General features: G+C 33.5%; 1 protein-coding gene across 1 annotated transcript; it reads left to right on the plus strand.

The window, feature by feature from the left end:
• The first annotated feature begins 587 nt into the window (after window positions 1–587).
• TMEM168 (transmembrane protein 168) lies at window positions 588–27,761 on the plus strand. The gene is made up of 5 exons (XM_079152057.1): window positions 588–1,411; window positions 5,639–6,897; window positions 17,291–17,433; window positions 19,363–19,637; window positions 26,231–27,761. Exons 2-5 carry the CDS (start codon window positions 5,770–5,772, stop codon window positions 26,776–26,778), a joined length of 2,094 nt encoding a protein of 697 aa, XP_079008183.1. The 5' UTR covers window positions 588–1,411; window positions 5,639–5,769; the 3' UTR covers window positions 26,779–27,761.

Consider the following 27,761-nt stretch of genomic DNA (forward strand, 5'->3'; position numbering starts at 1 on the left):
GAAAAAAAAAAAGGAAAAATGGGGAACAAAGCTGCCAGGAAATTTCAAAGGGGGTCTGGGTTTGCTGACAACATATTTCACAATGTTTTACAACAGGGTGTAGATTCTGGTCAATAGTTTCTGGTAATCTTACTGTCTGAGCACTATCTGGCTATCAGGCTCAATTTACCCTTTTACTCTCTGTTTGGGGCTGTTTCCTGGAACAGCTTTAAGGGCTTTGTTCCCATGACTGGGAGGGAGACCTTAGGGAGTTGAGATAAAACAGACAGCTTAAAAAATGTCCATTCTTTCATACACAACTAGTGGAACTCCATGTATGTCAATATATGCTCTACTGTCATGTATTTCTTAAAAAGAACAAATAAATAAAGATGAAAAAATATGTGTTGCATTGGTACCTACTCTTATGATAGGGTCTTTCTTAGTCATCTTTGCCATGTTTTAATAAATATTATTGACTCTTTATTTTGTTTAACACTACTTCATGCCAGGAAAAAAGTTTCAATGAATAGTCAACCTTGTAAAGAGGCGTTATTTCCATTTTATAGATGGAGACGTTGAAATTGCAATCAGATTTAAACTCCAAGACTCCAAGTTGTTGTGAAATGCTGCCTAGAAATAATATCTCTATACGTTTATTAAGTGCTTTCAGAGTACAAATGAGAACCAACCCTGGAGTCAAGAACTCAGGTTAGGGAGCGACAAGAGCGTAGGAAGAGTAAAGATGCCAAGGTGGTGGATTAGTGATAGACTTTATTAGAAATGCAGGCTGGGGCCAGGAGAAAAGGACTTTGATAGCGGTCTGGTTTCAGTTGGTCAGTAGACGGTAAGCTATATTATGCCATATATATATTAAAGAGCAGCAACGCCTCCTGCAGTATTTACAGTCCACGTGAGGCAGTCCCGGCCCTGCTGCTCCAGTTTCGGTCCAGCCTGAGGCTACGGCCTAGATGCTTGAAGGGTCTGATAGTTGGTGGTCTTCTCGCTCCCTGAGCTCCGCCGCTGATTCCAGGTCACTGAGGCTAGGCCGACGCCCTGGCTGGGACAGATGGCGCTGGAGAAGCACTGCTGGGCGATCGTGGGTCCGCCACCGCGCGGGTTGGGGCGGGGAGGGGGCCGGACGGAGGACGGGCTTCGGGAAGGAAGCGCGCCGCGCGGTTTGACCCCGGCGGGGATCCGTACGGTCGGTCGGCGGACTCCGCGGCGGAAATATGGCGGCCGCGCTTCGGCCGGCAACGGAGAAAGTTTCTACCGAGACCGGCTTGTACTAGTGTGTGGGACCTCTAGCCCTGTTCCCCAAGGCGTGGCACTTCCCAGTTCGTAGTCGTAAGCTCTGTCCCCAAAGCCGCCTCCCCCCTTTTACTTTGTAGGTCTGCGCAGGTTCAGAAAGCACTGGCGACCGCCAAATCAGGTAGGGGGGCCATGGGGTGAACGGCTGGGCGGCGGGGCGGCGGGACCTGGGCACAGACACCGCCCAGGGCTCCGCGTGGTCCAGACCCTAAGCCCCGCCCAGGAGGCCTCCTGGGGCGGGGGTAGGGATACCAGACCCTGGAGTCGCTGACCGCAGAGAGTGAGGGCAGGGGGCCTTTCTCCTTATTCCCCCAGCGATGCCCCCGTAACTGGGCAGCACGTTGTGGTCGCCTTCTCGGGAAGTCAGGGGGTCCTGGTCTGACCGTCCCACTTCTCGCTGGAAGGAGGCCGAATGGTTGAGAAATCGCTACTGCTGCCATTGTGGGGGAATTTAATCTTTGAGGTTTCATATGTTCAATTCGTAGAACCAAAGGACCGAAATTCCCGACGGTGGCTTCTTTGTGGTTTTTTTTTCAGCTTTTGACACTTCCCTTAGATGGATCAAAAATAGGTTCCTAGCAAAAGAGGATTCAAACGATAGTGTCTTGAAGCCATTCCCTGCATGTAGGTCATGGAAATGAAACCGGTTTGGGGGAAGTTGGGTGAATTAAATGAAGGCTGGAATAAGACCAAAAGAAAAACAAACCGAAAATTCGCGGAAATCCTCCTTAGCTTTACTACTTAGTAGTAGCTGTAGGATATTATACAAGTTATTTTCTTTGTGCATTGTGTTCAATAACTCATTACCATTATTTTTAAACGTAGATATTTCTTTATTAGTTTTTATTTTTTCAACAAGTAGTTTCCTACTTACTGGATGCCAGACTTTCTGCTGGACGCTGGGCATGCATTATTGAAGACGAATCCTTAGAGACCTCGTGATCTAGTGGGGAATGCAGACATTAAGGAAGTGATGAAGAATATTTTTCTACTATAGAGGAAGTACAGGCATCATATAGTGGGATCAAGGGTGATCATTCTAAGAAAATTATTGAAACTGAGACCTGAGGAATAGGACTAAACCTGGTGAGGCCAGAAGGAGGGAAAGGAATGCTTCTGGAGAAAAAATAGTATTTATGCAGTTCAGAATTGAAATGTTGCTAAGTCTGGAATACATAATGTGAGAGGAAGAGTGGTAACAGATGAGGCATGAGAGTTATTCTGGTCAATTGGAGTGCTTTATTAGACATTGTAAGGAGTTTCAGTTCCCGCCACCCAAGGGTCATAGGGAGCCTTTGGAGAAAGTGAGTTAATTTTGGTTTTAGGGAGACACCTACGCGTGAGATAATGATGGCCAAAAACTGGGATAGTGAACTGGGGGATGAGAAGAAATATTTAAGAGATGTTTAATAAGAAGAATAGAGAAGAACTGCTGAGGATTAAATAGTAGGGAAGGAGAGGAGGGTTAAAGTAGTCTGTTTCTTTCCGTGTGTGTGTGTGTGTATGTGTGTGTGTGTGTGTGTGTGTGTGTGTTGTTTTTTTTTTTTTTTTTTTTTTTTTTTTTTTTACGCTTGGATGGAACCCAGGGCCTCATGCATACAAAGCATGTGCCTGCCTCACCACTAAGTTATATCCCCAGCCCAGGATTTTATAAAATATTTAGACTGTAGAAGTGGTTAAATTTTGCCATATGCTGATTGACTCTATTGTGGAACAGTCTTACCTGTCTCTAAAGTAATTTTTCCACTGAATCCTTATTGATGACAGACCAACTGAAAAGGATTGTCATGCTTTTTTGTTTTACTAATTCTCACTATTTGCCTTTTGAAGAAGGTAAAAATGGGGGAATATATTATAAATTAGCCATTTAAAAATAATTACCTACCATATTGTTTTGGTCCATAAGAATGTGGCTGCATATATTCCATGATATACATATATAATTGAAGATATGGAAATAATTGAAATGGCCTGAAGAAGGTATATAGTGAGAGAAAAGTGTAGGCTTGGAATTGAGTATCCAGGAGATCAGTTGAGAATAAAGAGCTTTCAAGGAGACCAAGTAGAGACCAGTGGGTTTGAAGAAAATCTGTAGAGACTTGATCTTCACAAGTGGAGGGAGGAGAGGGAAGGTTTTAGAAGTGACGGAGTGCAACAATGTTAACATTTTTGTAAAGAATGTTCAGGATACTGAGTGAGAAGTATTCACTTAGAAATTTACAGGTCTCAGAATTTGACAGTGTGGTTTTGTGATGTGAATGTTTAATGCTTTGAAAAGTGAATGTGTGCAAAATGAAGCCGCCAAATATTGGCCATCAAAAGGAGGAAAGTTTGAACTTGGTAGGTGAGAACAAGATGAACAAGGATTACTTTTACTCTGTTGTTTTTATTCTTTTTTCTTATTTAAAAAAATTACAAATGTTTAAGTGCTAATGGATGAGAGCCAAGTGAGAATTTGGAGAGAGGAGACAGAGTGATTTTCTGCAAGAGGCAAAAGGGAAGAGATAACATAGTGTGGGTGAAAGTTTAACCTTAAACAGGGTTGGGACACTCTTTTTTCTTTGTATCCAGAAATGTAGACAGAGGTGAATTTGTGGTATTGGAAACTCAAATGAATTCTCTTTTGATGACTGTAGGAGGCAGTCAATTGGTGAAAATATATTGGAAACTGGGTATTGGAGTTTTAAGGAAAAGGAAGAAAGGTTTGAATAGTCACAGAGAATGGAACAGAGTGTTGGCCACGGAAACAGAAGAATGTCTCATGAATTGAGAGTGGTGCCTTTTAGCATAGTGATTTTTTTTCCTCCAGCAGTGTTCAGTAATGTGACCCCAGACTGTACCATCAGCCTTTTGAGGTTGTGTATCTCAACATATTTGTTAAATGATTGTATAACACAAAAGAGTAATATTAAAAAAAAAATCTAAGCGAATTCCACATTTTATCAGTTTCTCGAGATAACCCAAAATATAACAAAGGAAGGCATTTAAAAAATGTTTTATCTTAAGAAATGAGTGAATGAAAATGCAGTTGAGGAAAAGCAGTTGAAAAACTTAATCCATCAAATAGACTTCAGTGTGAAAAATATGCTTGTTGAACATATAGAAGTAGAATTGATAATAATACTTAGAATCTCCCAGAGACCCTGAGGTCATTTCATTAACCTTCTTCTCCAGCCAAATGGTTATTTAAGGGTTAATTCCAGGTTATTTTTATGTTTCTGTTGGGTCTTTTAATATATTGCTATTAAGAAATCATAAATAAGCTGATCACAAGCTAGTTGCCACCCCCACCCCCTTTTTTTTTTTTTAACAGTGTTAGGGATGGAACCCAGGGGCCTTGTTGTACATGCTTGGCAAGTAATTACTACTGAGCAAAATCCCCGTTACTTTTTAAATATCTGAATTCTCCTTGAATATTGTGTGACTATAATCCATTAAAATAGATCAGTTCTTCTGAAGCAGTATACTAGAAAATTATTAAGGCATTATCTAGTAGATGACTTAATTATCATTATTATTTTTTATCCCTGTCATATTTAAGGTTTAACTTGTGGTAGCACTTAAGGTTGAAATAATTTTCTGGATCCTCCAGCAAATAATAGTTGTAATAATTTATTTTTTTAAAGTAGAATTGAAATAGTTCTTCATTTTTTAATGACTGTTGGTCATCATTCCAGTTTTTCAATTTTGATTAGGGAGTTTGGGAATTGATTTGCTACAGAGATAGTATTTAAATTTGGAATAATCAAAGTAATTTAATAGAGGTAAAACTACAAGGATAACTATAGCTCAACTTTAGGAACTGGGTGACTTTAATATAGTTAAAATTTACTTCTACTAAGTGTATTAAACAATATAAAGAGTAATGTTTTATAGCATTTCGAGCTGCCTTGCAAAAAGACATAGGGGATTTTAGGTAGGTAGTAATGGTTGCTATTATTGTATGCTAGTGCTTTTCAAATTAGAGGTAATGATGAAGTCCCTCATTCATTTAAGAGCTGAATAGCTAGCTCTATTGTGTAGAGCCATGTGCCACAATCTAAGCTAAATGAATGTTGGAATAAGAATGTATTCGGTGAATTCTTCACCATTTCTGGAAGAAGACTCTATTGATGGTGATTTAATCATGTAATTTTAACAAGGTGAATAAAAAGTACAGCCCTTTTCCTTTGGATAAACTGCAAAATTTTTAAGCCAGAAACGTTATCAGTTAAGATTAATGCAAATCAGATTTTAAACTGGATTTCAGAAACCTTTATTTTCCACATGTAAGTGCTTATTTGTTGTATAAAGAAGATGGCATAAAAATATTACATGAAATTAACTGAAATTTTTTTCTTCTTTTTAGATCACCCATAAACAAAACTTCTACCTGAGAAAATGATGAAATAGGAGTTAACAGATACATTGGATTTGTTGGATGAAATACAAGAAATTAATTTTTGCAAAGTGGGAAAAAAACCTAAATTGTCAGATTACATGTGTAAATCACTGCGTTACTGCTTTAGTCATTGTCTCTATTTAGCAATGACAAGACTGGAAGAAGTAAATAGAGAAGTGAACATGCATTCCTCAGTGCGATATCTTGGCTATTTAGCCAGAATCAACTTACTAGTGGCTATATGTTTAGGTCTTTATGTAAGATGGGAAAAAACAGCAAATTCCTTAATTTTGGTAATTTTTATTCTTGGTCTTTTTGTTCTTGGAATTGCCAGCATACTCTACTATTATTTTTCAATGGAAGCAGCAAGTTTAAGTCTCTCCAATCTTTGGTTTGGGTTCTTGCTTGGCCTTCTATGTTTTCTTGATAATTCATCCTTTAAAAATGATGTGAAAGAAGAATCAACCAAATATTTGCTGCTAACTTCCATAGTATTAAGGATATTATGTGCTTTGGTGGAGAGAATTTCTGGTTATGTTCGTCATCGACCCACTTTGCTAACCACAGTAGAATTTCTGGAACTTGTTGGATTTGCCATTGCCAGCACAACTATGTTGGTAGAGAAGTCTCTGAGTGTCATTTTACTTGTTGTAGCTTTGGCCATGCTGATTACAGACCTGAGAATGAAGTCTTTCTTAGCTATTCCCAACTTAGTTATTTTTGCAGTGTTGTTATTTTTTTCCTCTTTGGAAACTCCCCAAAATCCAATTGCTTTCGCATGTTTTTTTATTTGCCTGATAACTGATCCTTTCCTCGACATTTATTTTAGTGGACTTTCAGTAACTGAAAGGTGGAAACCCTTTTTGTACCGTGGAAGAATTTGCAGAAGACTTTCAGTCGTTTTCACTGGAATGATTGAGCTGACATTTTTTATTCTTTCAGCATTTAAACTTAGAGACACCCATCTCTGGTATTTTGTAATACCAGGCTTTTCCATTTTTGGAATTTTCTGGATGATTTGCCATATTATTTTTCTCTTAACTCTTTGGGGATTCCATACCAAATTAAATGACTGCCATAAAGTCTATTTTACCCACAGGACAGATAACAATAGCCTTGATAGAATCATGGCATCCAAAGGGATGCGTCATTTTTGCTTAATTTCAGAGCAGTTAGTTTTTTTTAGTCTTCTTGCAACAGCGATTTTGGGAGCAGTTTCCTGGCAGGTAAGCTTATGTTTTTTTAAATTATGTCCATTGCCTATCATATGTGATAAAATGCTAGACTTCAGAAGTTGAAATTAGTAAGGTCAAGTTCCTGATTTCAAAAGGAGATTATTTTTTAGTGCTCATTTAATTTTGTTCATGGAATTGAATCACTGAATGCATTTTGACAGGATAATTTAGTTTGATCTCTAGTGATGAGGTAACAAAATGTTAGGAATACTCAGTTTGTGATATGCTGCCTACATCATGATTTATTATTAGGGGAACACTCATAGATTAAATATCTTTAGAAAACTAGCATTTGAACAGTTTTGGGAGGTCATATTTTAATCCTTTCATTTTACCTATGGAAACTGAAAACGAGAGAGAGCATATCCAGAGTTACTACAGAATCAGTTACCTACTTTGTATCTAGTTCCTGGTCCCAGGACAGCATATTTCTTTTATACAGTCATTTCTATAAAGATTTTATATAAAAGGGGAGTAGATATATATATAACACCATATCAGGTTCTCAGTTAAAGATTAGTAAGGAAGAAAAATGTGTTTTACAATATGTTTGCTGCTCCAAATGTTTTACAAAGGTCCTTGTAGAAATTTAAATTGTATAGTTGGACATTTCATCTACAATATTAACCAACCCAGTCTTTGAGTATTTATTGACTTTGCAGTATATATCAGGTACTATGATAGGTGCTGAGAATCTCAAGATGACTGTGTCCTCAAAGAAGGAACAGTCTGTAATGGGAGGAGGAAGAGACTGGCATGTAAACAAATAATTATGATTATGATGTGACAAATGGTATAATTTGACTACTTCAGGCTGGGACATGGGGTATACAGTTCACCTCTGCTAGGTAATTCTCTTCTTTGGACCAGTTTGTTACTGCTCTTGATTTCTAGATATGAGTGTTAAAGGGAGATGTGGACACTTGCCCGGGCATGGTGTTTTCTAGTCAGTGTGGGCTATGGCAGGAAACCTATGGGGGAGTCAGCCAAATGATGAAAACATCATGGATGTTGCCTGAGGATATCTTCCTCACTTTACCTGCCAGGCTGAAGACGTCAGAATTATGATGTCAGAAAAACTCAAGGAATAATTTGCCTCCTCCTTCCAGCCTTAATTACTTTTTCTTTCCAGGTCATCCTTATTCATGGAGAATGCCTTTCTGGGTTACCAAATCCTGTTAGCCAAATATATTCTTGGTTACCAGATTCTTCTTCTTCCTCCTCTTCCTCTTCCTCTCCTACTTTTTCCTCCTCCTCCTTTTCCTTCTTCCTTATACCAGTGGTCTTCAAACATGTACCATTGGAAGTACACAAAAGCTTTCTAAGGAGTATGGCAACAAATATAATTTTAAAAAAATTTTTTTAGTTGTCAGTGAACTTTTTTTAATTTATATGCAGTGCTAAGAATCAAACCCAATGCCTCATGCATGCTAGGCACAAGTGCTCTAGCGCTGATCTACAACCCCAGCCCAGCAAAAATAATTTTAAGAGAATCAATTTTGAGATTCTCACCTTCCTTTTCTACTCTTAATTAAAGTTGATCTACTTGAGAAAGTCCCTCAAATTAGGTGTGGAGTGGTACCTCATTGTGGTTTTGTTAAATATGTTTCTTAATGACTGGTAAAGAATATCTTTTAATTGTGTATTAGCCATTTACTTACCTTGGTTATTTAAGTATCTTTCAAATCTTTTGCCCATTTTGAAATTGGGTAATTTGGAGTTATAAGAATTCTTTATATATTCTGGGTATAAGCCTTTTATCAGATAAAAGATTTGGAAATGTTTTCTTCTAGCCCTTGGCTTCTTTATTTGTCTTAATGATGCTTTTTGAAAAGCAAATTTTTTTAACCTTATATAGTCAAATATATTGACTCTTTCTTTTATAGATCATGATTTTAATATGTTATCTAAGAAATCTTTGCCCAACCATAGGTCATAAAAATTTTTATACTTATTTTCTTCTATTGTTTTAGCTTTTATATTTAGGTACATGATTCATTTTTAAAAATATGGTCATGTGTTGAAAAGATGAACCTTTCCCCTCTTGAGTTGCCTTAGCATCTTTGTCTAAAATCAATTAGATATAAATGTAAGATTTTACTTTTGAGCAATTTTGTTACGTTGACCTATATGTCTATCTTTACACTAGTACTGTGCTGTCTCATAAGTTATTTTCTAATTTCCCTTGAGCTTTCTTCTTTGAGCCATGGGTTATTTATAATTTTGTTGTTAGATATCCTAATATTTGTAGATTTCCCACATTTCTTCATGTTGCCGATTTCTAATTTCCATGTGGTTGGAGAACATATTTTACGTGATTTTGTTCTTTAAATTAAGACTTGTTTTCTGACCTGGAACATGTTTTATTCCATCTTCACTTGAGAAAAATGAGTGCTATGTTGTTGGGCAGAGCATACAAAAAACATCAGCTTGGTTCTGTATCTGTGTCTTTGGTTAGTATTGATTGTGTTGTTCATGTCTCTATATCTTTTCTGATTTTCTGTCTAGTTCTATAAGTACTCAGAAGGAGTTATAAAAATCTCCATTTTAGTTTCTGAATTGTTTCTGTCCTCCTTCAGTTGTCTTTTTTTTTTTTTTTTTTTGCCTTACATGTATTTGAAACCCTGTCCTAGATGTAGTTATAACTGATTCTTATCCAAATGATAAGTGGCATAGTTGTGTAGTTTCAACAAAGACCCTGTTGCCTATGAAGTTTAAAATATTAACTATTTGACCTTTTCCAGAAAAAGTGTGACGACTTTTGTTTTTGACCAGTGCTTCTCATATTGTATATGAATTATGTGGGGAAACTTGTTACAGGTCCCAAGATTGAAATTTAGTAATTTGGGTAAGGAGACTGAGATTCTGCATTTTTAAGATCTTTAAGGTGAAGATCTTAGTCAGTAGCACATCTGTTGAATGACTTATTTAATTGTTCAACACTTAGATGAATATACCAGTTATGTCTACATTTCCTAATTACTACATGGTAACTGCTTCTGTAGTGTTGGCATTGAGCCTTGCGGATAATTAGACTTTTTAAACTTAATTTAATAATCTATTGTGGAAAGATTTCCCAAACTTTACTCATGTACTGTGACATGTTAATGAGTGCACTCGGAGAAAAAATGTTCAGAGAAATACAGAAAAAGAAGCATTTCCAAACTTACTTGACCATGAACTCCTTCCCAATACCTCTCATTAATTTCATTACCCACCTTCTCTCTCACACACACACATACACACACACACACACTCACACACACTTTTTAACCTCTGCGTGTGATTTCTTCTTGGACTTTTGGTTAGGATCAAGTATAACCTCTGTGTGAAACATAATTTGGGAAGCATCCACTGGATTTTTACAAGTTCCAGTCCTTTTGAATAATGAAAGAATCAGAAACTTATATTATGAAGTAAGAGCTTTGTTAGGAGAAGACTGTTTTGGGGATAACAACATTGTTGATTCAAGTATATTCTAAGAGGTATCTCATATGGATTTAAATGCACTTTAACTGATTTTTAAGTTGAACTGTTTTTGGTTAACATTTCTAAATGATATTAATTAATAATAATACATCTAAACCCATTTGTCACATTTCTAAAAGAGTAATACCAGTGTACTAAACTGGTTTTTTTCACTCTTCTGTTAACACATTCTTTAATAGATTTTCACTAGAAACACAGTTCCACTGTTGGGTGAGGGAAGACTCAGTGGCAAGAAAAGATGAGGAATTAAAGAAGCCTTTACAGTAGATCAGTTTGTCAGCTATGGGCAGGACTGATAAAAGTAGAGATTGTATAGTCCAAATTATCAGTTATTTCTCTTTTGATGTCAAGCTTAGAAGTCTTTGCCTAACCCTATATAAATAACTTTGTTTTTTGTTAATTTTACCAAGTTTAATATTGTCAGAATGAGTCACTAGTATCATTCCAAGTCATTTACATTAAAAAGCTGGCATTTTACCATTAACTTCTGTTGTGTTTTGTTCATAATCTCATTTCAACTTTAAAATGTGACATTACAGCTGTTGTTTCCTACAATTTGTATTATGTTCATTGAATGTGTTATTTGCTTTTCCTCTTTTAAACTTTTTTTTTTCCTTAAATAAGTCAATTAGAAAGACACCATACTCTGTAGCATTTGATGCTAGTTCTGTTACTTGACTGTAGGCTTTTATGATAATTGATAATTCACAGAAGGATAAGAGGAAGAAAGTATCCAGAAACCTAAGGAAACATGCCCTATGGCACTTTCTTATATTTAGAAACTTTCTCTGAAATCTCTCACATGAAATTTTTATATGCCTTTCCTTGCCGGCCATTGTCATTTGCAGATTTCACAGGGGTTTGATGCATCTTTTTTTTTTTTTTTTTTTTGGTACAAGCCCTTTTGACCCAAATGAGAAAAACCATAATCACAGTTGGTTTCTCTATGGGGAAGGAGTAACAATTACTGGGTATGACAGCTGTCTTTATGTCAGCTTCACATGCAAGGAAGGAATGAAATCCACAAATGCAGCACAGTTTCATTTCTAGCAAGATGGCAGGATCAGTTATATTGCTTCTCTTGGCATTAGGAGCAGGGAATTTTCAAATCTCTGGTAAAACTAGAAGGGTTCATTTTTCATAATTTTTATTTTGTTTCATTTCTCTTCCTAAAATCTTGAGCCATTTTGGTCTAGATGAGAAGAGAAACACTTAACTCCTAGCTTGAAACTAAACTTTTTTATGTCTCTTTTGCCAGAACAGCATGAAACAGCATGTCTTAGTCTGTTCTGTGTAGCTGTAACAAAATCACAGAATGGGTAATTTAAAAAGAATTTAAATTTATTACAGAGTTCTGGAGACAAGGTGACAATATCTGTTGAGGACCTTCTAAACTACATCATCCCATGGAAGGGAAAAGAGGAAGACAGGTGGTATAAGAAGTCCATTTCACAATCTGGAGCCCTTTAAATCAGCATGAATCCATTCATAATGGCAGAGCCCTCTTGACCCAAAATCTCCCATTAGACCCCATCTCCTAAGACTGTTAATATCGGGATTAATCTTTTGGCACGAACATATTCAAGCCATTAGACAGGAGTATTATTTAGTCCTATTGTGTTGAATATTACCACCAGTTTTTTATAACCAACATGTGCATATCAAATAACATCAGTACCAATTAACTTTTAGAATTTTAAATTAAAAATTCCATTGTCATCTACAAATGATTTGGGCTTGAACTTTAATTTTTACTTAGTTCACTGCTAAATCAAACTGTTTAATACTTTTTTCTAATGATGAAAGCAATATAGCTTTAATTCCACAATAAACTATTAGTATTAATGGCTTTATAATATTCTTTAATGCAGAAGTCAGTATTATCATTGGTATTCTGTATACATGACTACTTAAGAGAAGCCATTCTCAATATTTGGCATATTTGGATAAATAAAAGACAAAGTTTAAAATAACTATTTTAAGGCCTGTTTCAGGAATGGAAACTTTCATTTTCTATAGGAAATAAGGAAAAATTGATAGCAAGTTAATAAAGTTTTAACTAAGAAAATAGTTTGACTTAAGGTAATAGTTTTTGGTGGTACTATAGAGGAGGAAAAAATTTTCTCTACTTCATAGACTTAACTGGTCTTAACTGGTGCCCTATTAGAATAGAGATTAACAAGAGAAAAACAGAAATATATTAACATGTATACCTCATGTATACATGGGAGATATCTAGGGCATAAATAATTCCCAAAGAGGTTATTTAGGTTTACCTATTAGTCTTCAATAAAGACTGATAATAAACAGTGATTTTTAGAGAATTGTCAAGACAAAGGAAAAAGACTTTGAGGCTCTAGAGGGAATAAATTTTTGTGAAGAGGCAAGTGTTATACATATTACTTTGGTGCCATCTCTACTAAGAGTCTGAAGTTGTTTTCATTATCTACCTTGTCATTCCTGATAGATGGGGGGGGAGGAGGCACACTTTTGCTTTTAAAAAGTTATTCCTGCTTTTAGGGAAATAAGACAAGGCTAGAGTTTTTTTTTTTTTTTTTTTTTTTTTTTTTTTTTTGTATCTTTCTTTTAAGTTGGATTCAGTTCAAAATAATCCTTATGCCAAAAAGGCATATTATGATCTCCTGCAATACAATGTTATTTCTCCCATGTACATATCAAAATTTAGTTCACCATTACAAGAGGAATAATCAGTTCCTTAATGTTTATTTGTGAATTTTCTTTAATACATGTTTTTTAAATCTATTTCATGAAATTCCCTAATAACTCTTCCTACATACAGAAAGGTTATTATATACCTGATTACTAACTCTTAAATCTTCATAATTATCCTAATTTTAGAAATAATGTGCAGGGATTTTAAAAAAGAGGATGCTATTTTCTTATTGTATTTGTAGGAGCCTTATAATTATGTCTGTAGAGCAAAATAAATGAGTAAGTAAACATAACCATTAGATTTTTTTAGTAGAATAGTTTTGTTTTACCCAGTACATTTTTAGTGTGTGAATTTAGATAGCCATGTACCTTCCTTTAAATTCCTTGCAGCTACTTGCTACTCTCAGCTTTTGCACACATTTGCTAGTTTGGCTCCTGAAGGCATTTGAGTTTGTGGCCCTTGCTATAAATTATGAGTGAATTATTTAATTTCTTATACTATCTTGATTAGAAAAGTACTAGGTATGGGAACATAAAAGAAGAAATAATAAAGTTAATAATATTGTTCATGTTATTGTAATTCTTTTATATGAATGCCTATTTGAAAAGCAATCCTCCTTTGTGAATATGTTAATTGATCATTTTCTATTATAGTGGAGCAACATATACAATAGAAATTGCAGTAAAGTATTGAAATTATAAATATTTGCAGAGGATTACCTATCAAACCTTAATGTTATCCAGTAAACCAACTTGTAATACTGTGTAATATATGTTAGAATGATGTTGCTTCTTTAAAGTTGTAAAGTATGTCGTTTTGCTGATATAATTAATTCAATCAATATAGAAACTATAAATTTCTCTTGAACTTATATACCATGAGTTATATAAGAAAAAAAATTCATACATAAAGCATAACTGATATATAAAAGGACATAAATAGCGTATTTATACTGGAAGTACAGGCAAATGAAAACTTGTAAATATATAAAAATGAATAGCCTGGAAATCACTTGTTAATAAGAATCTATAATGGAAATGATTACATTAATAATAAAGCAGAAACATAAAATGCCTAGGAATGAGTTTTAGAAGAAACTTACAAAACTTAAAAAAAAAAAAATGCCATAAAACTCCACGAAAGGTTATAAAAGAAGACTTGGGTAAATGAAAAAACATACCATACCTTCTGGGGTAAGTAGGCTAAAGCTATGTCCTATGGACATTTGTTAGTGTAGAAGAGTTTTCAAAGGTGAGCTGCCTGGAGCAAAATGAAAAGTCCAGGGTCTCCAAAAGTGGGATCTCTGGTAAATTACTTTCCATTTTAAACTGTCACAATGAAAGAAAAGAGTGTAGTTGTGTATGTTAGAGTCCTCTCATGAACTTTCATCTGAGCTTTACTTTTCTTTTTGTTTTCTGCTGAGGGCATTTGCATGCAAGGTAAGCACTCTATCACTGAGCCACATCCTCAGCTCCTGGTCTTACTTGTGTCTTGTTAATATTCCATCTAGGATTTAGTGTGAAACCTAAAGATATGAAGATTGGTAATGTCCTCAGCTCTCTAGACTAAACAAAATATCCTCTCTGGGAGAAGGTATCGTTATCTTAGGCCTAAAATGTATCATGTAACTTTTTTTACATACAGTATTCATCTTATAAAAATAAGCAGGTGTAAGCACATATACATGACAATAAGCAAGAAGCAAGAGAATCAACAAATGGCATAAAAGATCTTAAGATATTGCAATTATCAAACAAAGAAACACTATACTTATTACTGTGTTGAAAAATAAAAGCAAAGATAAGTAAGTAATGGTTGGAAAAAATAAAAAGTAACAAAGTAGATTTGAAAAAACTAAATACAAATTTTAGAATCAAAATAAAATTACCTACAAGTAATTGAATATGCACGCTTGAAACAGTATATTAGTGAACTGGAAGATACAGTTCAAAAGGAGCATAGAAGAGAAAAAAATTTTGGAAAATAATTGAACAGGAGGAAAGTTTGAAATTCAAAAAGGATATAGTGAGAAGATCATATCTGTGTTTGATTGGTGTCCCAGGAAGAAAGAGGTGAAATAAAGGCCAAAGTCATTATTTGAAAGACAGATAAATAGATAAAAAATAGAAGAAATAGTCCAAAAACAGATCTGTGAATACTTGGTTTATAACAAATACTGCACTGTAGAATGATGTGGAGTGACTGATATTTTGAGTAATAATAGGTGCTTAGACAATTGTATGTCTATAGAGAAAAAAATTGAAATTGGATCATTATCATAAAACTCAATTCCATTTGATCTATAGACCTTTTTTTTTTTTTCCCAAAGAAACAGAATGCTACATTGCAATTAAGAACTTATGCTAAGCCTAAAACTATGTTAAAGAGGCACACAGGGGGAAAATATTTGCAGTACAACCCATAAAGACTTTTATCTGAAAGACATTGAGAACAAAACAGAGCTTACTAAATCAATGAGAAAAGGACCAGCCATATAGAAGAGTGGGCAAAATACTTAACACTTCACCAAAACCTGAATGATCAAAGGGATTTAACCTTATTAAGAATCAAGAGAATTTGATATTTATTGTAATTTTATTTATAAAAATGGCAAATTATAAGCAATGTAAATTCCAAGAATAAGGGAATGTTAGTTGGTCTTTACAGATGATGTAGAATTAATAGACATACAACATATTAAAAAGTTCACAGAATATTATCTATCATCTTGTTTTGGTAAAAGCTATATATACCTATATGTACTCATGAATGCACATGAATATATATTTGTGATTATATATTGCATGAAGTCTGGAAATATTTCAAAAGTGGTACTTGGAATGATTTTAATCATTTTACTTTTTTAGTATTTTCTAGTATTTCTAAATTTAGCATGTTATATAATTCATGTAATTATGTTATATACTAATTATATATGATTATTTATAATGTATATTACATAATTGGTAAAATAGAATGTACCAAAATCAGATAGTATATTCATTTTTTTTTGTATGAATCAATTTTGTTTTTTATTTATTAATTTTTTTTATACTGGGGATTGAACCCAGGCTTGCTTTACCATTGAACTATATCCCCAGCCTTTTTTATTTTTTATTTTGAGATAGGGTCTCACTTAGTTGTTGAGACTGAGCTTGAACTTTTGATCTTCCTGTTTCAGCCTCCTAAATCACTGGGATTATAGGCATGAGCCACTGCACCAGGCTCATTTTTTATTAAAATTTTCATCAGATGAATCACTCATTGTTAAAACTTGTGCTTATGCATGGAGCATGTGCAACAGCAATACAAAAAGAATGTGGAACAGTATTAGTATTTTAAAAAAGATAAGAGTTTAGGACCAAGTGACTGTCGACTTCCCATTTTCTTTTACTTAAATGGGTCCTGTCCTCTTTTTTTTTTTAATCTTTATTTCTTTGTGGCTAGATCTCATTATGGTGCTTAGTCTGGGCTTAAACTCAGGATACTTTCTTCTCCGCTTCCTGAGTAGTTGAAATCATAGACAAGCATCACTGTGTCTGATGCAGTCTTTTTAAATTGCAGTTGATATCTTGCCAACTTATTTTAATATTTATTCTGCTTCTCTGTTTTCCACTTTGCTTTTCAGATGCTTAAATATCCTTAATATTTTCTTTTTTTATTACAGTTTTGAGTTTAGACATAATTCTAAGTTGAGGACTTTCCAAGATAAACTGTTAAAAGAATGGAATTCACTTTTATAATTCATATGGTCTTAAATTTCATTAAGATTTTTCTGAACTTTTTCCACAGGGGGGAAAAAATGAGTCCTTCCTAAAGTATCCTTTCTGATAAACTAATGAATACCTTATTTGAAAAATGACATAAGGCCTGTGGGTTTAACAAGGAAATATCTTTTGGGCTTTTTTTTTATGTCATATCAAAGAGTTGTTATGTTTTCTGTTATGTTAGGTTGGATGGAAGATGTTATTTCACAGATTTAAAAAATACAATGTGCTGTGTTTTGCCACATCTTCTAGGAAGTTTAGAGATAAATTTAAGCTTTATTACACTAATTAGATTATCCCTGTATATTTTTCTATATTAGTTTATAATTGTTTTTAGATAATTTATTGTTTTTTTATTCTTGGAAGTATGGATAAAAATGTGAATTCATATGCATCTATATAAATATACACATAAATACATATACTATACGAAAATGTTTTGAATTTCTTTTAGCCAACAAATGGAATCTTCTTGAGCATGTTTCTAGTCGTCTTGCCTTTGGAGTCCATGGCTCATGGGCTCTTCCATGAATTGGGTAACTGCTTAGGAGGAACATCAGTTGGATATGCTATTGTGATTCCTACCAATTTTTGCAGGTACTGTGGTGGTAACTACTTGACTTATAACATTTTCGTAATGTTTATATAAATATGAATAGAAAAGAGGATAGCTCATTTTTTGAAAGATATGATATTTTCAAAATATAATGCTGTATTTCTTTATTCCATACTTTTAGAAAATTCTATTTCAAGTGATAATATAATCTCAGGGGTTCAACTTAAATATTGATATATATGATTAGCTTATATTTTAGCTAGAAATCAGAAAATATGAGTGCATTTTCTATGGAAAGATTCTTCCCTAAAGAGAATATCTCATTTAAGAAAATGTCCTATAAAACTATATAGTAAAATAGAATATAATGTACACTGGACTTGAGAGCCCAGTATTCTAGTTCTTTATTATCTTAGGCAAATCATAACTTCTCTGAACCTAAGTGTCTTTATCTAAATGCAAATGGTAAGACCTACTCTGACCATCTCAGAGGAATGTTCTGAAGAGCTAGAAAGAATTTGCACGTAAAACCATTCTGCAACCTGAAAAATGCCATACAAATACCAGGAATTCAAAAGATTTGCAGTAAATTATGACAAGTATTAATTGCAGTTTTATTTCAAAATAATTTTTATCCCTCAAAATGTGAGGGATTATTAGGAAAAAAAATAGTTCTTTGCCATTAATGAATTCTGATGATTTAGTTTTCATCAGTTTTCTGAGCAGAATACTTTGAAATTAAAAAACATTACTGATTTAAAATATTTGATATAAACCTCCCAAATAGATTTGTAACAAATATTTCCCTCTACATTAATGACTTGATAAAAAGTTGAAGGTGCTCTGAGAAGGAAAGAAAGAGATTTGGAAGGGTCCTATAAAGTAAGACATGGTAATTCTGCAGAAAGAATGTGTGGACATAGTAATATGCACAGTTAGATTTTGTTTTATCTTTTTTTTTTTTTTTTCTTTTTGCCTGTGCTTATTTTTTGTTGTTGTTATTTTGTTTTGTTTTGGGGTACTGAGGATTGAACTCAGGGACACTCGACCACTGAGCCACATCCCCAGCCCTATTTTGTATTTTATTTAGAGACAGGGTCTCACTGAATTGCGCCTCAGCCTCAGCTGGGATTACAGGCATGTGCCATTGCACCTGGCTTCTTATTTTACTTTTTGGTGAAACTGTTAAATATTACAAAATATGGAACAAAGTGTTTATATTACTGAAAACTAAAGTGTTATTAGAATAGTATGGATAGTGAAACAAGATAAGTTTTCCAAATCTCTGATAGAAATTTCTTTGCAGGAGAGAAGTAATGATTTTCTCTCATAAACACTGATAATATTTTGCTATTTGTAAGACAAGATTTATCATCTATACTATAGTGTGATTTTACATTTGTCCCAGGGTAGATCTGTCTTCAGTTAGTGTTCAGAAGTATAAGGCTATGGACCTAAGTTTTAAGAACTATTTTAAGTAGTATTTGTTAATAGATAATTTCTTTTATTATTTATCTACCTTAAGTAAAATTTGAACACAACTTTTTAAAGATCTTGTGTTTTCCAATATAGAAATTCAATATATAATTAAAATATTGCTTCCACATTTGAGGTGTTAACATTTTTTTCTCAGTAACGTTTTTTTCCTTAGAGTTCCCACCCAGGTGTTCTTGAAACATTTACTGTAATCTTGCTTTTAAAAAGTCTTAAGTCATTATCTGTCATTTTGTAAGAAAATAAGAAACAGGAATATGTACATTTCAGTTTTTTGTTTGGTAATTTTTAGAAACCAGGTTTTGATTCTAGGCTTAGTAGCACTATAGAACTTTTAGAAAAGATTATTTTTAAAATCCTGCCATTTAGTTAGTGGCAACTATTGTGACTCTTAGATAATCAATGATAAATGACAGATGAGAATGTGATATAGAATAATACCTGTTAAACACGAAAATTATTTTTTTCTCCTTCAGTCCTGATGGTCAGCCCACGCTGCTTCCACCAGAACATGTACAAGAATTAAATTTGAGGTCTACTGGCATGCTCAACGCTATCCAAAGATTTTTTGCATATCATATGATTGAGACTTATGGTTGTGACTATTCCACAAGTGGACTGTCTTTTGATACTCTACATTCCAAACTGAAAGCTTTCCTTGAACTTCGGACTGTGGATGGACCTAGACATGATACATATGTTTTGTACTATAGTGGGCACACCCATGGGTCTGGAGAATGGGCTCTAGCAGGTAAATTCTCCTTTGGCAATTTCACAATTGTGGAAAATATACAGATTTGTGGAAATCTGTTCTTTACATAGAGATATTAAATTTTCTCAGTTTTCTACTTCACACTTACCAAGAACACATATGACTATCTTTTCTTTAGCATATGGGTTTAATATAATTTTAAGTAATCTATAACAGTAAGGGTTTGAGAATTATGTATTGTAATAATTGGAAGAAAAAATATCTGCTTGATTTGAGATATGATCAGTTTCCCCTTATAGTATTTCGGAATTATAAAATATAGTGACATTTTTCAGCAGCTGATAAAAATTCTTAAACTCATAGTTCTAAGTCTTAAAATATATTATACATGTAGACTTCAATAGGTCTTCATATGTATAGTTTTACTTATATTAGAAAGTTCTTCAAAATTTATGAAATGGTGGAAGTAATGCCAGTTCAGGAGACCTGCCCTAATTGTCCCAATAGTATTATTTTATTTTTAAAATTTTATTGGTTCTTTTTAGTTATACATGACAGCAGAATCCATTTTGATAAAATTATACAAGCATGGGAATATATCTTATTCTATTTAGCACTCCATTCTTGTGGGTGGGCATGATGATGGGATTCACTTAGATATTTTCATATGTGTACATAGAAAAATTATATTTATTTACTGTCTATAGAGACCCTATAAGTCAAGAGTTTTGTTCTATGAAATATTAAATGCTTAGAATGTAGAACAGAGCCTGGAACATAGTAGGGAACCCTTTAGTCATTGATAGGTAGATGAATCATTGAATGAAACATGAAAAAGGAAAGATTTTTTCCTATTTTAGATTAGAAACAGTTCATAATTACATCTTGTTCTTTTTTCTATAAAAGATTTTGGATATTTTAAACCAAGAATATATAATAAAAATAAAATAGTCATAAAATATAAGGGGGAACATATTTTTATGTCAAAGAAAAATAAGTAGTATAGAAAAGACACAGGCAGACCTATCAATATAGAACTCCAGAAGGAAAAACAAAAACCCTCAACAATAAAGTAGAAATGATATTAAGTCAGCATCATCTCATTGATTTTATGTCAGGTTTGTTAACTAGGGTTTTATCATAAATTTTTTTGAAATTTTTCTTTTTTGTATTAGATATTGAAGAACTCAGTAGCTATCTAGGAGTAATGGCAAATTGACATTTATTGGAGATATTTTTAAGCATAAGCTACTGTAACACTGTTTTTGCAAACAATATTAGATGCAGTCCTAATCTTGATGCAGTCCTTTTAGGTAGATGCCGTATCACCTCTGTTATTTTCATTTTTCAAAAGATAAAACAGAAGCTGAAAGTTACTATGTAATTTGTAGTCATACAACCAAGTGATAGAACCATGATTCAAGCCCAGTTCTGCCTGACCCCTGAAGTCTGTTTCTCCCCATTGTTCCATGTTGCTGCTAAAGGCAAACACTGTGAAATGGCATGTTCTGGTAAGTACATATTTTTGTGAGCATGGATCCCTCATTCAGAAACATAGATTGTGCAAGAAGGTATTTAACACTAAAACTACTTGAACATAGATTATAAACTCATTTATTTCACCTGTAACTTTTTAATTACAATGTAGAAAATGACTTTTTAACCTTTATGGCTACTTCAGTTCCTGATAAAGTATATCATTCTGTAACTCAGAGCACAAGAAAGAGAGTTCAAATCAATTAAAAAATCTTTACAGAAGTAAAATTTCAGACCTAAAAGTTGGGCCTGATTATTGACAGTTTACTACAAGGCTTAGAATAATAACCTCTCCCAGGTCAAAAAGAAAAGTAAAAAGGTATGATTTTGATGTATACATATATCCCTACTTATTTTAAAGTATCAGAAAAAAGTAGGATTTATTACCTAATTTAAGCATTTCTGTTTAAAAAAATTACATTTTCCTTCTTAAATATTTTAAAATTTATTTCAAGCATTTATGTTTTTGTTGCTGGGGACTATAAACTGGGACACTTTACCACTGAGCTACATCTCCAGTTCTTTTTATTTTTTATTTTGGGACAAGATCTTGCTAAATTGCTGAGACTGGCTTTGAATTTTTGATTCTCCTTCTGTAGCCTCGCAAATAACTGGGATTACAGACATGCAACACCATGCTAGGTTCAAGTATTTTTAAAAGGTGACTTAGGGAATAAATTGTAGGTATTCAATTTACTAATATTTACTCAGCTTTCTCTTTTAATAAGTAAAGTAAAATTTATCAAGATAAGCAGTATATAAATTAGTATTCTTAAATTTTCATTCACTCATGATGAATTTCCAGGAATAATTTATGAAAACTTAATTCTTAGAGTTATGATTTTAGATAAATATCTTGCAGTCACATTCTGGAAGAGTATCTTCATAATTTTTGAGGTATTCTATCAATAAATTGACCATTAGAGAATTCTTTTATTAGCCAAGATTTGTTCCTGTGTAACATTGAGTGCTTATCATAATGAATAAAAAAATAATAATAGAGAAAGCTTGACATGGCTCTCCCTTATCCCACAATTAACCAGCTGCATATTGTCACACAAGGCTGAGGTACCTGACTCCCTTTCAGGTACCTAGATTGAGCCAGGACTAGAAGTCCTCTTTTCAGTCAGTGTGTGCCCAGGCCTGCCTTAGATATAGCCCTCCAAGGCTGATTATGTCTGAAAATAAAATTTAAGCACCCTTGCTCCAGGGGAAATGCTTTAATATATTCTAAACCAAGTGACAAAGAACTTAAGCTCTGATAATTTATTAATTATTATTTTTCTAGCAACCTTTGAAACAGGAAGCATCATGACTGGATTTTTCTTAGGTTAACAAATTAAGAGCAAGCCCAGGACTAAATATTACTGTGAGAAAGGCAATCTACCTTTGCCTTTCATCCAATACTTTTGGTTGTAGTACTTCTGAGAATATGTAACCTTCTTCCATTTATGGAGTTTCATAATACAGAACCTGATATTTTTGCTTCTTTGCTTTAGGGTAAAAAACAATTATAGTAATTATAAGAGATACAGACATAAAAAGAAAAAATGGAGATAATCTATAACTAACGTAGTATATCACAGATAAAGCCTTTAAAAAGCAGTCTCAATTACTTGAAATGCATCAGATGGCTGTTATCATCTGAGATAAATGTTAAGTACTTTGCATCTGGGCCAAAAGCCAAATGCAGCATAGAACCTATTCATACAAGAAAGCAGAACAAAACTAAACAAGAGAAGAGAAATAATTTAAAAGGTTTCATGCTGCCTTAAGTTTTCTTGCTGATGTCTAAAGAGCTTTTATATAAGAGAATTAGGGTAGAATGTGCCGAAGAATATTGATAAAGTTGTGGAGGCTGTGTAAGCAATGATGTTTTATGGCAGGTAGAATTTGTGTAATGACTCTTGTAATCTATGTTATCCTCTGATCTCTAGAGACATTTTGTAGAACCAGTGATAATGAAAAGTTAACATTTGGCCATTTTTTAAAAAGTAATATCTTTTGGAGGTTTTGGTGAAGTGCAGCACATTAGTAATATGTAGAGACTATGTGTTGAAATAGTTCCTGAGACAATATGCATGATTGTTAGAGCAATTCATTAAACATATTTTTCATTTTCAGAGTCTGTGCTATAGAAGGATGATGAATAAAAGAGTATTAGTTGCATATAAATAATGTGATATGGCCTAGCTTCAGAGATCATATTAATAGAACCGAAAATATAGACAATTCTTTTTTCTCTAGGGCTCTCACTAGATAGCAAAAAGAATGATTGCTCATGGTGGAAATGTATATTTTGCAATGTATATTAGGTTATTGAATGGTTACTCATGGTAGAAATATATATTAGGGTATTGGATATTTTGCTAACAAGTTGTAGCTTATTAATTCTTTCTAATTGTAAGAGTAACATGTGCTTAATATAAAAATGTTGGAAGATATAGAAAAGAATTTAAAAACCAGTAGAAATCCAAATACCCAGCAGTATCTACTACAGTTTCACAGATACAATTCTGTGCTGTGCTCTAATATAGACATTTTATCATCATAAAACTTTTATGAATATTTAATTTTAAAATTCTCTTTAAATTATATCATAATTTATTTCCATTTCCCATTTCAAATTTTACACTACTTCAGTGCAAAGTTAGAAGAAGATCTCTATATGCAATTATTTTTGTCCTCACTTCTGTTCTTTCCTGAGTATAGATTCCTGGAATTAGAAGGACTGTGTCCATGTCATTGATACAGGGCCAGGACCAGGTGAGGTGAAGGTGGCAGTTGCCTTGGTGAATGACAAAAATTTGCCTGAAAAGAGTGGTAAAAAACTAAGTCATCAAAATAAATAATCTGTCAATGCAGCATTCTTAAAAATAAAAATTAATGCAAAAGAATCTATATTGAGCCAGATATAAAATTTAGAAGCTGTAAGACAGGTTTATAGGTTAGAAATGCATTATTAAAATATATTTAAGAATATATTTTAAATATATTCTGGGTATATATTTTTTATTTCTTTGTTGCTCTTGGGGTGTAGAATTGATCTAAATGCATTCTTAAACTCTTGGTACAGGAAAGGCATTCTTTTGTTTGTTTTTATTTAATAGTACCTATTTATGAAGATAAGGAAACATTTTATTAGGGGTCAGGAAACTTTTTCTCTATAGAACCAGATATTTTTGGCCCTGTACATTTTGTGCAATAAGATCCCTATTGCCACTTCTCAGCTCTGTTATTGTAGAATGAGAGCAGCTATAAACAGAATGCAAATGAATTAGTGTTGTGTTCCAATAAAATGTTATTTATGGAAATAATTACATGAAATTTAAATTTCCTCTATAATTTCATGTCACAAAATATTCTTTTGGTTTTCTTTGACCTAAGCAAAAATATAAAATCAATTCTTAGCTCTCAAGTCATACAAAAACATTTGACAGGTTAGATTCAGCTTACAAGATATAGTTTGCTACGCCAGTGTAGAATATTAATTTTTCTATATAATTTTTATTTTTACTAAATTTAACTAGTTTCACAATTAACAATAGTTTAGCGGTTTTCAATTTTATAATGGTGCAAAAGCCATATGTACTCAGTAAAATACATACTTCCAATTTTGAATCTTGATCTTTTCCTAGGCTAGCAGTATGTGGTACTGTAGTCTTCAGGAATGCTGGGCATTGCCATCCAGCTATAGTTCTCAGCCACATAATCACAACAGTAAACAACTGACACTCTACAATGTCCTTTGTTGCTAAGTTGTGATGTTAGGTAGGTGAGGTGTATGAAATACATTTTTTGACCATTAAGATTTTTGAATGAGTTTTGGGATATGAACCTATTGTAAATTGAGGAGCATATGTGTATAAAACGGGTTTCTTAAATTATCATAGCATACTCGTTTTTAATGGAAGTAATAGTATTTTTTCTTAACCTAAAGTTGAAAAATCTGCTTTAAAAACATCTTCCGACTCATCAATGTTTATTACAACACAATTCACAATAGCTAAGCTATGGAACCACAGTAGATGCCCATCAACAGATGAATGGATAAGGAAATTGTGGTATGTATACACAATGGAATATTACTCAGCCATAAAGAAGAGTGACTTTATGACATTCTCCAGTAAATGGATGGATCTGGAGACTATCATGCTAAGAGAAATAAGTCAGTCCCCCAAAATCAAAGGTCAAATGTTCTCTCTGATATGTGGATGCTAACCCACAACATGGTGCATGGGAAGGAGAAGAATAGAAGTTCAGTTGATTAGGCAAAGGGGTGTGAAAGGAAGGGAGGAGGGAAAGGAATAGGAAAGGCAATGGAATGAAACTGACATAACTTCCCTGTGTACCTACATGAATACACCACAATGAATCTCAACATTGTGTACATCCACAAGACTAGAATCCTAATTAGAATAAGATACATTTATACAAGTATAGAATGTTTCAAAATAGATTCTACCATCATGTATAACTAAAAAGAAGAAATACAAATTTAAAAAACCACTGGCTAGTAGGCATTATGTACTATTTTAGGAAGTTGAAATAGCTCTAAGATACAGATACTAATTTCAGCATGACATAGCCCTGCTTTGCTGGAAGGTGTCAAAGAGAAACTGCTTGAGCATCTAGCAGTAATACTGTAAAGCAGAATAGATCATGAGCTGTTGTTGGGTCAGATGATCTCTTAAACCCTGTCAAGTCTAGAACTCCCATATGCAGACCACCTCCTAAATTATCTCCAAGCTTTAACCACTTGAATGTTTGGTCTGAGGGGAGTTGTTGAAAAATTGAAAAATAAACAAAATCCCACAGGCAGAAAAAAAAAAAAAATCTTCCAAAATGATACTTTGGAATTATCTTTCAGATATTTTCTTTTTTTTTTTTTTTTTTTTTTTTTTTTTTTTTTTTGCGATGCTGGGGATCGAACCCAGGGCCTTGTGTATGCAAGGCAAGCACTCTACCGACTGAGCTATCTCCCCAGCCCTATTTTCATATTTTTTGTTCACATATTTAATTTTAAGAACTTAAAATATACTTAAGAGAATATTCTTCAGAAAGTATTGGTCTATTGATTTTTTTCTTGTCCACAGGTGGAGACATACTACGCCTTGACACACTTTTAGAATGGTGGAGAGAAAAGAATGGTTCCTTCTGTTCCCGGCTTATTATCATATTAGACTGTGAGAACTCAACTCCTTGGGTGAAAGAAGTGAGAAAGATTAACGACCAGTATATTGCAGTGCAAGGAGCAGAGATGGCAAAGACAGTAGATATTGAAGAAGCTGACCCACCACAGCTGGGTGACTTTACAAAAGACTGGGTAGAATATAACTGCAACACCAACAATAACATCTGTTGGTCTGAAAAGGGACGCACAGTGAAAGCAGTGTATGGTGTGTCAAAGCGGTGGAGTGACTACACTTTGCACTTGCCAACGGGAAGCGACGTGGCCAAGCATTGGATGCTACACTTTCCTCGTATTACATATCCATTAGTGCATTTGGCAAATTGGTTATGTGGTCTGAACCTTTTTTGGATCTGCAAAACTTGTTTCAGATGCTTGAAAAGATTAAAAATGAGTTGGTTTCTTCCTACTGTGCTGGACACAGGACAAGGCTTTAAACTTGTCAAATCTTAATTTGGACTCAAGAGTGGGATATTATTGAGAGTTCATATTACCAATTATCACTAACTTGCCATTTTTGTATAATGTATTTTTATTTGTGGAAAATATTTTGCTACTTCTGTAGCTGCTCTCACTTTGTCTTTCCTCAAGTAATTATGGGATATGTAAGGTGTCAGGAATAAGCATTATTTTATACTGAAAGTATGTAGGGAGTCATAAACGCTGACTGTAAATGTATAAAAGATGTTAAAAATAGCATTGCACTTTCAGGAATGTTTGCATTTGCCACTGACTAGAAAGAAAACAGTTGTCTATGCTCTGCAATGGCCAATGAAGAATTACTAATGCCTTATTTTCTAGGCAAACACTAGGGAATGTAAACCAAACAAATTTGTTTACTATTTTAAGAAAACTACCAATTGACTAACAGAAGATTGTTTTTTGTAAACAGTATGTTTCAGTCTGTGATCATTTGAAGACCTATAAATTCTTAGAAAAAGTAAGAGGCCTGCCCAAAAATAAATATAAAATTTGTTTATATTTCATCACATTCAGATGTCTTGGTTGTGACCTATTTTTAGTAAAGTAGAGAGACCCAAATTGCTTTTTAGATCAAAACATCCTTTATGTAGGTAACCATAAGAGATGAGAGCCTGCAAGAATTGGTGAGGATGTCTGAAAACATTGGTATTTTTAAAGTCTTTCTCAGGGTAACTTTGTTTTCTTAATGAACAGTGTTTCCAGCTACAAATTCCTTCTAAATAAATTATCTTTCTTTTCAAAAAGTACTCATATGAAAGAAATTTTAGCAGTTTCTCATTACCTGTTTCAGTCAGTTATAAATATTTAGAAAAGATTTTTATCTCTAAGGAGTTAATACTGTGCCATGAAATTTTTTTTTCAAGTCCCCATTTGTGATAATACTTTTTTCCCCTCTACTGAAGGTCAAAGATAGGAAACAGGTCATTTTTTATCAAAAATAATACATGTAATGT

This window comes from Sciurus vulgaris (assembly GCF_902686455.1).
Source record: "Sciurus vulgaris genome assembly, chromosome: 8".
Classification (NCBI taxonomy): Eukaryota; Metazoa; Chordata; class Mammalia; order Rodentia; family Sciuridae; genus Sciurus; species Sciurus vulgaris.